Raw genomic sequence first — 13,866 nt, forward strand, 5'->3', positions numbered from 1 at the left:
GTCTCTCCTGCAGAGTCTTCCACTGGATTTTATCTATCATCTCCATAACGCTTTCGCGATTACTAAATGATCCTGTAAAGAAGCGCGCTGCTCTCCGTTGGATCTTCTCTATCTCTTCTATCAACCCTATCTCGTACGGATCCCACACTGCTGAGCAGTATTCAAGCAGTGGGCGAACAAGCGTACTGTAACCTACTTCTTTTGTTTTAGGATTGCTTTTCCTTAGGATTCTTCCAATGAATCTCAGTCTGGCATCTGCTTTACCGATGATCAACTTTATATGATCATCCCATTTTAAATCACTCCTAATGCGTACTCCCAGATAATTTATGGAATTAACTGCTTCCAGTTGCTGACCTGCTATATTGTAGCTAAATGATAAGGGATCTATCTCACTATGTATCCGCAGCACATTACACTTGTCTACATTGAGCTTCAATTGCCATTCCCTGCGCCATACGTCAATTCGCTGCAGATCCTCCTGCATTTCAGTACAATTTTCCATTGTTAAAACCTCTCGATATACCACACCATCATCTGCAAAAAGCCTCAGTGAACTTCCGATGTCATCCACCAGGTCATTTATGTATATTGTGAATAGCAACGGTCCTACGACACTCCCCTGCGGCACACCTGAAATCACTCTTACTTCAGAAGACTTCTCTCCATTGAGAATGACATGCTGTGTTCTGTTATCTAGGAACTGTTCAATCCAATCACATAATTGGTCTGATAGTCCATATGCTGTTACTTTGTTCGTTAAACGACTTTGGGGAACTGTATCGAACGCCTTGCGGAAGTCAAGAAACACGGCATCTACCTGTGAACCCGTGTCTATGGCCCTCTTAGTCTCGTGGATGAATGTTCACCCTGATACGAATGCGTTATCCATAATCAAAGCCAAGTTCTTCGTGAAATAAACACAGAAGAAATTCCAATGGTGATAACTATAAAATCAACATCTAGGGCCGTGTTAGCATCCATATAGAGGCTACTGTGCTATTCCGATTACATCTGCAAACAGCAAAAAGCAGAGTTGAAGGGGGTTGGGGGTGGAGGAATGAGAAGGACGGCTACACTTCCCCTACACAGAGCATTTTATTCAGCGTTACACTCAACTCCGACCCTCTGGAAACTGTACTTACCTCCTGTGGTTTCTATGTACGTCTTGCATTTCTGCATATTTCTCGCTATCTTATTAATGAAGCTGCACTGTATACTATCACATGTGAAGCACTGAACTTCTATTTCTTTCCCATTCTTTTCCAAGGGTTTGCCGGTAAGAGACTAAAACAAATGGCTTACACACTTCTTATGTGATAGATGAGAAGGCATAGGTCTCACTCACTCTGTTGGTTTGTCCGCAGATGATCTGGGTGTGGAGCTGTTTGCTGTGCACGCCAACCTGAACAAACCCATCTCACCGCTGGAGGCTGGCCAGATCTCAGTGGACATCACCAGGCCGAAGGGTAGCCGCTGGGTCTACGAGGACCGTCGGGTGCGCCTCAAGCCTGGTGACGTCATCAATTACTGGCTGTACGTGCAGGTTGATGGGCAGGGGTACCGCTTGGACGATCAGACTTTCGTCGTCAAAGGTACGAGTTATAAGCGTCACAAACTTGTTTATCTTTTCTTTTAAATGGTGCATTTTGAACAAAACCAATTATGATATACAGGACATAAAATCCCGTCTAAGGGCCGCTTTCATTTTTATGTTAATAATTGGCAACCAGTGCTGTACAATCGCAATAAAGCCACGAGATTCAATTGACTCTTTTATTATAACTTGTTATGCATTTCGGGATTACACCCATCTTCGGACATCGCAAACTTCAAATGCTTCCTAACCAACCAGGGGTACAGCCTTGATAACTCGAAGAAAGTGTCCAAGAACACTGGCTGTGTCGCACTTATAGTCATATGAGATAACGCTGCGCTATAGTCCTCTGTCATTGGAGGAATCCGGTGGCAACTCACCCCCATCCATCTGTCATAGCCAGGACAGCAACGAAAGATTCCTCGCTGTCCCCAAGGCTCATTAACCACCAAGTCTATTTCAAAGAAATACATTACATAGGATTTGTCTGGATATAACAACGGATATATGTAAAAAACTTGCCTACATATTCTTTGCTAGCCCAAAAACCTGTGCAATGAGGACAGAAGCAAGGCATGGAATGGTATGTTGTGCATGTCAATAAAGTGAGCATTAAAAATGTTGTGCATACGAGTTGAAAAATGAAAATCATGTGATTATAAGTGCGACACAGCCAGTGTTATTGGACACTTTCTTTGAGTTATCAAGGCTGTATCCCTGGTTGGTTAGGAAGGAGTTGAAGTTTGTGATGTCCGAAGATGGGTGTAATCCCGAAATGCATAACATGTTCTAATAAAGGAGTCAATTGAATCTCATGGCTTTATTGCGATTGTACAGCACTGGTTGCCAATTATTAACATAAAAATGAAAGCGGCCCTTAGACGGGATTTTATGTCCTGTATATCATAATTGGTTTTTTATGCGATTCCTGAGATGTTAAAGGAACACAACTCCATGCAGAATGGAGTTCTTGTCTTCTTAGATTTTCAGTGCATTAGTTTCACTGTAGTTACGCATCTTCTCACTTCGAAATCTTACCTATGATTCCCGTATCAGTGTATAACCAATCATGATGACCAATAATAGCAATTTGTATGGTAAAAAACGATATAATTTTTTAAATATGTTCCTGCACTGAGAAATACTATAAATGAGATTAAGGAGTGGTCTCAAACGGTTAAACCTCATAAAGCGGATATTTTGCTTTAACGTGTATGTAATTAATTTTTACTAATGGTAGCCTAATTGGTGTAACATATAGGCCTTCCTTTCTAACAGCAGCCTCTTTTCTTCTTTTCCCAGGACATGCTTTGTCATACGGCAATAATTAGTTAGTTTCATGTTCCATGTATCTCTCTCATGATAAATAGTAATAATGTGGAACGAGTCATTTTATATTAGAACCTTTTTTACAATATGCCTCCATGCTGATCAGTTATTAGTTTTTTGTTTTTTAATTAATTCCTACCCATCATCTTTTACACATTACAATAATAGACAGTCTTCTGCAGAATAGGATGAGTTGTCTAAGACAAACGTTTTCAGTTTAGTTTCAAATTTTACTTTTCCATCTTTCAGGTGTTTCATATTACTGGGTAAGTGATCAAAAGTTTTGCTTGTGACACTGTGAACCCCTGTTTGTGCTACAGACGTGGCTCAATGAATGTCGTGTTTTTCTTCTGGTACTGTAATTTTTTTACGTCATTGCTCCTGCTGAATTACGATAGATTATTTACAACAAACTTCATGAGGGAATAATTATACTATGAAGCGGATAGATTGCTACTCACACACCGAGGAGTAGGCATGCCAAAAAGAGTGTTCACGTCCGTTTTACGCCAAAGTTTTCTTCACACATTGATACAATCACATACGTAAAACTCACCCACACAACACAGTTGACTCGGGCAGTTCTAGCCAAAATTTTTTTTTTTTATTTAAAGAGAGAGGAAGTGTGACCATGAATAATTATCAGTGGAAGGAATTTAGTGCATGATGTGCTGCACCAACAATCGGCGCGGTCACGTAGACAGTTGATGCTGTGTGGGAGCAGTTACAGTTTGGAAGGCAAGGAAAAACACAGGGAAGAAAAAAAGTTGACGAAAAAATATTTTAAAGGCAAGAAAACATTTTATTAACTTCATAATTACACCCTGAATACGAAAAGAAAAACATTTACTGGAAAAACACAGATGTTACACAAAAGCAAAGGATAAAGACATTGACAGCAGAGTCATGGAGCAGCACATAAACATGGACCTCAAGGAATTTTTTCTTTTTTTTAACACTTCCTCCAAAAGAAAAAAATCATGAAATTATTGCTTTGTCTCTTGCATGCCAATTTCTGAACATGCAACCAATCTGGCTTTAAAGCGAGTACCTCCATTGACGGCGATCTTTCGCCGTAGAACCCAGCTGTTTTGCAATACTTTGGCATTCTTCGGACTGTCAACTAGCACCTAGGTACCGTTTCTCTTTAGTGATTGAAGTTCTTCACTGATAGCTTGCATCCATTCTTCCTTCTCGTTTGACTGCAATATTTCTGAAAAACAGTTTGGATCTTTGTATTCAAGTGCATCAACTTTTGTTGCCATACAAAATTCACGACGTTCCATCCAGGTTGCTTTTCTTCGTTGTCTTTTATTCTTCTGTTTCTCTTCATTAGAAGATTCAGCAACTCCTACTTTTAGAAATTCTGTTAACAACAATATTGCCATTGACTTGTTTTCGAACACAGACATTATTATAACTAAAATTAGTACTGTAGCCTCTGCAGGCAATGGCGCTCACAGAGAACAGATTAGCACTTGCATCAGTGACGTGCAAAACATTGTCCATTCTAGCATTGTACCATTTAACGTTTCGTCGAATTTGGATGTAAACTGTTCCTTGGCCATACGCACACATTTTGACATTTTGTTTTCCCAATGAAATTACTTGAGGAGCATCAGATTCACTATACGAAACAAAATACTGTTCGTTGGGAGTGATATGATTTATAGCGCCGCTATCGCAATACCATTTATTTGGGTCACTGTGATTACTGGTAGACACAACCATAGCGTAGGAAGTAAATGCAGCGTGTTCACCTTCTCGCTTCTTCTCTTTTCTTTTATTGCTGTCACGAGTGTTCTGTGGACACTCTGCTGCCTAGTGACCTAATTGTCTGCATATTTTTCACGGAAACTTCTGTTTTAATTGTGACTTCGTCATCTTTACTTGCTGATTACTTGTTTTCCGTTTTCTTGTTTTAGAAACGACGAAAGCTGCACTTCCATTAATGTCTTGTTCACGCAGTTCAATAGTACAGAGTTTTTCAATTAATAAATTCAAGCTTTACTTTTCTGTCGGTATCGTATCCCAGAGATCCTTAAAATTGTTGTAGCTTTTCCCAGTGTAGATTTTCTTTCAGATAGCGTATTTTCTTCATGTTTTGCTAATTCATCGTTTAGGTCCACAAATAACTTTTGCAGTTTGGCCACAGGTGCACTAATATCTTCCGTTTCATCACGTTTAACACGGAAAAATGTTTTCAATCAACATATTCAAACGCTGAGTACTGCTACGTTCAAATCGGGAGCGTAATTTGTCCAAGATTTCTTTAGCATTCTTGCACGTTAAGACGAGTTCTGAAACAGGTTTACTTAGCGCACTTGCTGTAAGACTTGCTGCCTTTGCGTCGTCCTTGTGCCATACCACATACACTTCTTTTTGTGCACTTGTCGCATCTTGCAGCAACTCTACACGTTCACGCGTACCGTTAATAATATTTCTAGTCCATATGAACGCAGCACCAGAGAAATATGCCATTTCCATTTGGCCCAGTCCTCAGGTCCGTGAAGCTTATCAATGCTGACCTTATAATCGCCGCTAGCAATCATGTTTCTTTACAGACATAGGCTCATTTCAAATATTGTTTTAATTAAACTATGTTGTTTCCTTTACACGTGTACTGGGCCCATAACCTGATGAAAAATATTATTTTAAAGGCACGAAAACATTTAATTAACTTTATAATTACACCCTGAATACGAAAAGAAACACATTTACTGGAAAAACACAGATGTTACACAAAAGCAAAGAATTAAGATATTGACAGCAGAGTTATGGAGCAACACATTAACATAGACCTATTGTAATTTTTTACGTCATTGCTCCTGATGAAGTACGATCGATTATTTACAACAAACTTCATGAGGGAATAATTATACTATGAAGCGGATAGATTGCTACTCACACACCGAGGAGCAGGCATGGCAAAAAGAGTGTTCACGTCCGCTTTAGGCCAAAGTCTTCTTCGCACATTGATACAATCACATACGTAAAACTCACCCACACAACACAGCTGACACAGGCTGTTATAGCCAAAATCTTTTTTTATTTAAAGAGAGAGGAAGTGTTTAAACGTCCCCTTAGAACAATTATTACACGACTGGTCTATGTGAAACGTCCTCTTTGAACAAGTATACAAGACTGTGCTTAAACTGACACACAATATTTTTTAGCGCAACGCAATCTGACTTCCAAAAATCCCTACGAACGAATGGCCCTGACTAACATTAACCTATACGTTTCACAAATCACTTACCTCACAAAAATCTTCGTTACTCGAACTACTGCAATACAGCAACCGCCACTACTGCCAGTTAACTAAAAGATTCAAACTATTGAAGGCACTAGCTACTGATAGGCATAGTTAGCAAATGAAAGATTTTAATAGAGAACAAACAATGTATTTACCTCAATAGTCATAATATATATAGCAGTTCATGACACCAATTCTTACAAATTTCAAAACTCCGCCATCTCTCTCTCCACGTCCACCACTGCTGGCGGCTCACCTCCAACTGCGCAACGCTACGCGCTGTTAGCATCCAGCTGCCGCTGCTCAACACTACAATGGCAGACAACAATGCAAACTAAACACAGACTGCGCACGGCACAGCCAGTGATTTTTTCATACCGAGCGCTATGTGGCGCTACCAACAAGAAAACCTAAACAGCCTACTTACAGTGTGAATAATGAATAATTATCAGTGGGAGGAATTTAGGGCATGATGTGCTGCACCAACAATCAGCGCGGTCACGTAGGCAGTTGATACGGTGTGGGAGCAGTTACAGTCTGGAAGGCAAGGAAAGAATAAAAGTAAAAGCATAACCACAATATATGTGTACAAAAGAAAATATTGCTTGAACAGCTCGACTTATGAATCAAACTTTAGATTATGACTGGGTCAATTAGGCTATAGACCCGTAAACGACGCAAGCTGGCATTTTTGAGAAAACAGCTACGTCTCCACACAATAAAAGCACCAGATGCCATTTAGGATACGACCCCAAAAGCCGACAGATATCTCCTACAGTCGAAAGTGGGGGATAGCACGTCAGTGATACCAGGGTTAAGTATTACTGCAGTGAGCTATGGAAGTATTAATGCGTGAAATTAGAAGGAAGGTGAGCGTTGGCTGTAATATTGATGGTTTATTGACAGCAAAATCGATTTTGAATCACATACTGAACATCTTCAGTGCTGTAGTGTACAAATTAAGCTCATAGGCACTGGTGTCAAGTTATTATCGATAACCAAAGCTATGAAACGAACACAATAACTCACTTATTGTGTTCGTCTCATAGCTTTGGTTACTGATAATAACTTGTCACCAGCGCCTATGACTTTAATTTGTACACTACAGCACTAAAGATGATCACTATGTGATTGAAAATCGATTTTGCTGTCAATAAACCATCAATATTACACCCAACGCTGACCTTCCTTCTAATTTCACGTATATGGTCGTTGTGTACACAGCACTCTATGGAGTCGCCAATCAACAGTATAAATGCGGTGAACCTAATGTTATAAGATGGCGGACGTCGGCTTCAAGTTTGTGGCGTAAGGATACAATTCTTTTTTTTTTTACCTCCATGGGTTTAAAATGTTCCGCCGACTACAAGATCAATAAAGATGGAGCGCAAATACGGGTAGGAGAAGGACGGCTAAGGAAATCAGATCGTCCTTTTCAAAGAAACATTCTGGCATTTCAGTTGCGTGATTTGGGGAGAAATCACGGAGACCTTCAATATCGTTGGGTGGATGGCGATCTGAATCGGTGTCCTCCCGAGTGTGAGTCTTACCACTGCTCTCAGAAATACACTCCTGGAAATGGAAAAAAGAACACATTGACACCGGTGTGTCAGACCCACCATACTTGCCCCGGACATTGCGAGAGGGCTGTACAAGCAATGGTCACACGCACGGCACAGCGGACACACCAGGAACCGCGGTGTTGGCCGTCGAATGGCGCTAGCTGCGCAGCATTTGTGCACCGCCGCCGTCAGTGTCAGCCAGTTTGCCGTGGCATACGGAGCTCCATCGCAGTCTTTAACACTGGTAGCATGCCGCGACAGCGTGGACGTGAACCGTATGTGCAGTTGACGGACTTTGAGCGAGGGCGTATAGTGGGCATGCGGGAGGCCGGGTGGACGTACCGCCGAATTGCTCAACACGTGGGGCGTGAGGTCTCCACAGTACATCGATGTTGTCGCCAGTGGTCGGCGGAAGGTGCACGTGCCCGTCGACCTGGAACCGGACCGCAGCGACGCACGGATGCACGCCAAGACCGTAGGATCCTACGCAGTGCCGTAGGGGACCGCACCGCCACTTCCCAGCAAATTAGGGACACTGTTGCTCCTGGGGTATCGGCGAGGACCATTCGCAACCATCTCCATGAAGCTGGGCTACGGTCCCGCACACCGTTAGGCCGTCTTCCGCTCACGCCCCAACATCGTGCAGCCCGCCTCCAGTGGTGTCGCGACAGGCTTGAATGGAGGGACGAATGGAGACGTGTGAGCGCCACAATCAGGACTGCATACGACCGAGGCACACAGGGCCAACACCCGGCAACATGGTGTGGGGAGCGATCTCCTACACTGGCCGTACACCTCTGGTGATCGTCGAGGGGACACTGAATAGTGTACGGTACATCCAAACCGTCATCGAACCCATCGTTCTACCATTCCTAGACCGGCAAGGTAACTTGCTGTTCCAACAGGACAATGCACGTCCGCATGTATCTCGTGCCACCCAACGTGCTCTAGAAGGTGTAAGTCAACTACCCTGGCCAGCAAGATCTCCGGATCTGTCCCCCATTGAGCATGTTTGGGACTGGATGAAACGTCGTCTCACGCGGTCTGCACGTCCAGCACGAACGCTGGTCCAACTGAGGCGCCAGGTGGAAATGGCATGGCAAGCCGTTCCAAAGGACTACATCCAGCATCTCTACGATCGTCTCCATGGGAGAATAGCAGCCTGCATTGCTGCAAAAGGTGGATATACACTGTACTAGTTGCGACATTGTGCATGCTCTGTTGCCTGTGTCTATGTGCCTGTGGTTCTGTCAGTGTGATCATGTGATGTATCTGACCCCAGGAATGTGTCAATAAAGTTTCCCCTCCTGGGACAATGAATTCACGGTGTTCTTATTTCAATTTCCAGGAGTGTATAAGCATCAAAAAGTCATACTACAAATTAATTGATGCAAGTTCAACGTCAGTGAAAGATGAGCCATTGATTGTGAACTGTCTCAACAAATTAAAGCAGTAGAGAAACGCTTCGACCAGCTTTGCAAGGAGAAAGGCTGAAAGAACCCTTAACTGATCTTAAAAGTAGCACTTGTTTATCCAGTAGATGACAACATCTATTTACAGCTACAAACAACGTTATAAGGAATGATCTATGTTACAGATACATATGTACCAATACCATCCTTCTTTCAAGTCTACCGTATATGACGAAAATCTCGAAAATGAAGCACTTCAGTTTTCCAATGACATTATCTCATGACGTTTCTCTTCTATTTCCAGCGCAGCTAACGTAACTAAGAACTTCATTTAAAACACAAATATAAATTGTCTCGTTTCAAGAGTTAGCAGGGCTGATATCAGTTACTGTGACTTATTCACAGCCGACCCTATGTAGCTAATAAAAACTACAGCTACTGCAAAAGCTAAGCGTTCCCTTTTCCAAGTAAAATATGTTTTAAAAAATTATCAGCAGTAGTAGGGTGTCGCGAATGATCATGTGTTTTTTGATTCGTAAAAGAATTTAACACAGGGGTAATCACTCATTTTTACCTACCGAACCAGTTTGGTATCTCTGTTAGTAGTAAAATTTTCTATTCACCCACCAGTTCCACAGCAGTGGTCATGAGTAGGGAATTAACTTCGTTTTATAAAATTACTAAAGTAGAGTAAAAAAAGTTAATGCATATAATAACAGACCTGGTGTTCTACGAATCGGAGCGTGGAGTGTCAGATCCCTTAATCGTCCCGGTAGGTTGGAAAATTTAAAAAGCGAAATGAATAGGTTAAAGTTTTGGGAATTAGTGAAATTCGGTGGCAGGAGGAATAGGACTTTTGGTCAGGTGAATACAGGGTTATAAAAACAAAATCAAATAGGGGTAGTGCAGGCGTAGGTTTACTAACAAATAAAAAAATAGGAACATGGATAAGCTACTAGAAACACCATAGTGAACGCATTAATGTAACCAAGATAAATGCGAAGCTCATGCCTTCCAGAGTAGCACAAGTTTATATGTCAATTAGCACCGCAGATGACGAAGGGAGCGAAGAAATGTATGGTGAGTTAAAAGAAATTGTTCAGATAGTTAAGGGAGCCGAAATTTTAATGGTCATGGGGAACTGGAATGCGATGGTAGGAAAAGGGAGAGAAGGAAACGTCGTAGGTGAATATAGATTGGGGGTAAGGAATGACAGAGAATGCCGCCTGGTAGAATTTTGCACAGAGCATAACTTAATCATAGCTAATACTTGGTTTAAGAAGCATGAGACAAGGGTGTATACGTGGAAGGGACCTGGAGACACGGGAATGTTTCAGATAGATTATTTAATGGTAAGACAGAGATTTAAGTACCAGGTTTTAAATTGTAGGACATTTCTTGGGGCAGATGTGGACTCTGATCACAATTCATTGGTTATGAACTGTAGATTAAAGCTGAAGAAACTTCAAAAAGGTAGTAATTTCAGGAGATGGGACCTGGATAAACTGCAAGAACCAAGGGATGAGGAGAGTTTCAGAAGGAGCATTAAGGAACAGTTGACAAGAACAGGGGGAAGGAATACAGTAGAAGAAGAATGGCTAGCTTTGAGAGATGAAATAGTGAGGGCAGCAGAGGATCAAGTAGGTAAATAGAGGAGGGATAGTAGAAGTCCTTGGGCAACACGAGAGCTATTGAATTTAATTGATGAAAGGAGAAAATATAAAAATGCAGTAAATGAAACAGGCGAAAAGGAATAAAAACGTACCAAAAATGGGATAGACAGTAAGTGCAAAACGGTCAGTCAGGAATAGCTAAAGGACAAATGTTAGGATGTAGAAGCATATGCCACTAGGGGTAAGATAGATGCCGACTACAGCTTTGGAGAAAAGAGACCACCTGTATGAATATCAAGAGCTCAGATGGAAATCCAGTCCTAAGCAAAGAAGTCAAAGCAGAAAGGTGGAAGGAGTATATAGAGGGTCTATATAAGGTCGATGTAATTAAAGGTGAGATGGGAGATGTGATAATGTGTGCAGAATTTGACAGAGCACTGAAAGACCTAAGTCGTAACAAGTCCATGGGAGTAGATAACATTCCGTTACAATTACAGAATGCCTTGTGAGAGCCAGATGGGTGAGCAAGATATATGGCGAAATACACTCAGGCTCCAAGAAGAATTTAATAATTCCAACTCCAAAGCAAGCTGGTGCTCACAGGTTTTGAAAATTACCGAACTATCAGTTTTATAACTCATAGTTGCAAAATACTAACATGAGTTCTTTAGAGACGAATGGCAAAACTGGTAGAAGCTGACCTGGGGGAAGATCAGTTTGGATTCCGTAGGAACCTAAGAACGGGTGAGGCAATACTGTCCATACGACTTATCTTAGAAGGTAGGTTGAGGAAAGGCAAACCTACGTTTATAGTATTTGTAGAGTTAGAGAAAATTTTTGACAATGTCGATTGAAATATACTCTTTCAAATTCGGAAGGTGGCAGGCATAAAATACAGGGAATGAAAGGCTATATATAGTTTGTACAGAAACCAGATGGCAGTTATAAGATTCGAGTGCCACGAGAGGGAATCATTGGTTGAGAAGGGAGTGAGACAGGTTCGTAGCCCATCCCCGATGTTATTCAGTCGGTATATTGAGCAAACAATAAAGGGAAGAGAAGAAAAATTTGGAGTAGGAATTAAAGTCCAGTGAGAAGATGTAAAGACCTTGACGTTAGCCGATGACATTGCAATTCTGTGAGAGCAGCAAAGGACTTGGAAGAGCAATTGAACGGAATGGACAGTGTCTTCAAAGGAGGATATAAGATGAACATCAACAAAAGCAAAACGACGTTAATGGAATGTAGTTGAATTTGATCAGGCGACGCTGAGGGAATTAGATTAGGAAATGAGACACTTGAAGCAGTAGATGAGTTTTGATATTTGGGCATTGTTGATGGTCGAAGTAGAGAAGATATAAAATGCAGACTGGCAATGGTAAGGAAAGTGTTTCTGGAGAAGAGAAATTTGTTAACATCGAGTATAGATTTAAGTGGCAGAAACGCTTTTCTGGAAGTATTTGTATGGAGTGTAGCTATGTATGGAAGTGAAACACAGACTGTGAACAGTTTAGACAGGAAGAAAGAGAAGCTTTTTAAATGTGTTGCTACAGAAAAATGCTGAAGATTAGATGGGTAGATCACTTAACTTATGGGGAGATACTGAACAGAACTGGGGAGAAGAGGAATTAGTGGCACAACTTGACTAGAAGAAGGGACCGGTTGGTAGGACAGATTGTGAGGCACCAAGGGGTCACCAATTTAGTATTGTAGGGAAGCGTGGAGGGTAAAAATCGTAGAGAGAGACCTAGAGATGAATACACTAAGCAGACTGAAAAGAATGTAAGTTGCAATAGTTACTCAGAGATGAAGAGGCTTGCACAAGATAGAGTGGCATGGAGAGCTGCATCGAACCAGTCTTTGTACTGAAGACCACAACAACAACAATCATAATAGTTACTTACTTAATGGTAAAAGCACATGAAAAAATAATGAAAATGTTTTTAAAACCCCTACAGGCTATTGCTCACCATGAAACTTGTAACACCCACTGGTTGGCGGTAGGCAACCACTGGGCTTCAACAGAAATGTTGGAAAATCCTACCTAGAAAAACTCGAAGCAATATACCATACATTTCTTAAGAACCTGCTTGGAGAAAGTTCAAGATCTAGAATTCAGTGCAGAAATCTTGTATGTTCAGCCATGTACTACACTGTCTTTTAGCAAAATACGCTGATGATATGCTGTATGCGATGAAGATCAGAAACACCGCACGCCTCAGATAATGACTTGTTGATCCTTGTGCTTGCATTCTGGTAAATTACATGTGTTGGTTGAAGTCCATGAGGAATGCGTCAATTACACTTCAGCAACCTTACGACATGCTGGAGAACAGGTCGAGTACATCTTATATCTCCAGTGTTTTACCACCAGCATTTGTCTCGTTCTGTACAAATGTGATGTAACACAAGGAAGAATAAAGCTATGCCTAAATTAAGGACACCATTGTTTATCTTGTTAAATTTGCTGTCTGTTTGATATCTCACACGACTCTCTTTCCATTCGAAAATTAAAAGTTGCATCCAAGATGGTGGCTTCCAAAATATGAGCTGTGTTGCTAACGTAGTACCACAGATTTTTCTCCCCCTCCCATTTCATGCTACTTGTAGGTTTCAATACATTTTGCTTTTATTAATACTAGTATACAAGTCCTCCGTCACTGTGTACATTCTTTTTAAGTAGTTAATAATACCAAACAGAAATACCTGCATAAAGAAAGTGGCTGTAAATTCCTACACATGTATAGATTCTGCAGAAATTTTTATTTATTTTGCATGAAGACAGTAGACTTTTGTATTGATTAAAATGTATTTTGGGTCAATATTTGCATAAGATTGTTTTCTCAGTTTGACAGTAGGAACTACTGAGATATTTCTAAGTGGGGCATTGGGTAGATTCAGAGCAACATCCAATGCATTTTTTCCCTATAATGCTGTCATATGGCTAGTTAATTGCCATTTTAATTTCATTCTGGTATTTTACTGGTGTATGTCACAGTTTTAATTTGATTTAATTGTTTTAGCAAACAATAGATTTACAGATTCTAATATAAATACATTTACAATGCTAAGCACACTGAATGCAGTGAACAACGCA

At 41.0% G+C, this 13,866-nt stretch overlaps 1 protein-coding gene across 1 annotated transcript in view; it reads left to right on the plus strand.

Annotated features, from left to right (window-relative positions):
* The window catches only part of LOC126355041 (beta-1,3-glucan-binding protein-like), a 133,058-nt gene that overhangs the window by 42,110 nt on the left and 77,082 nt on the right, over positions 1-13,866 (plus strand). The window contains exon 2 of the mRNA XM_050005193.1: positions 1,368-1,595. Within this exon, the coding sequence (XP_049861150.1) occupies positions 1,368-1,595 (228 nt within the window). The remainder of the gene's footprint in view (positions 1-1,367; positions 1,596-13,866) is intronic.

Source organism: Schistocerca gregaria, chromosome 3, assembly GCF_023897955.1.
Source record: "Schistocerca gregaria isolate iqSchGreg1 chromosome 3, iqSchGreg1.2, whole genome shotgun sequence".
In the NCBI taxonomy this organism is placed as follows: Eukaryota; Metazoa; Arthropoda; class Insecta; order Orthoptera; family Acrididae; genus Schistocerca; species Schistocerca gregaria.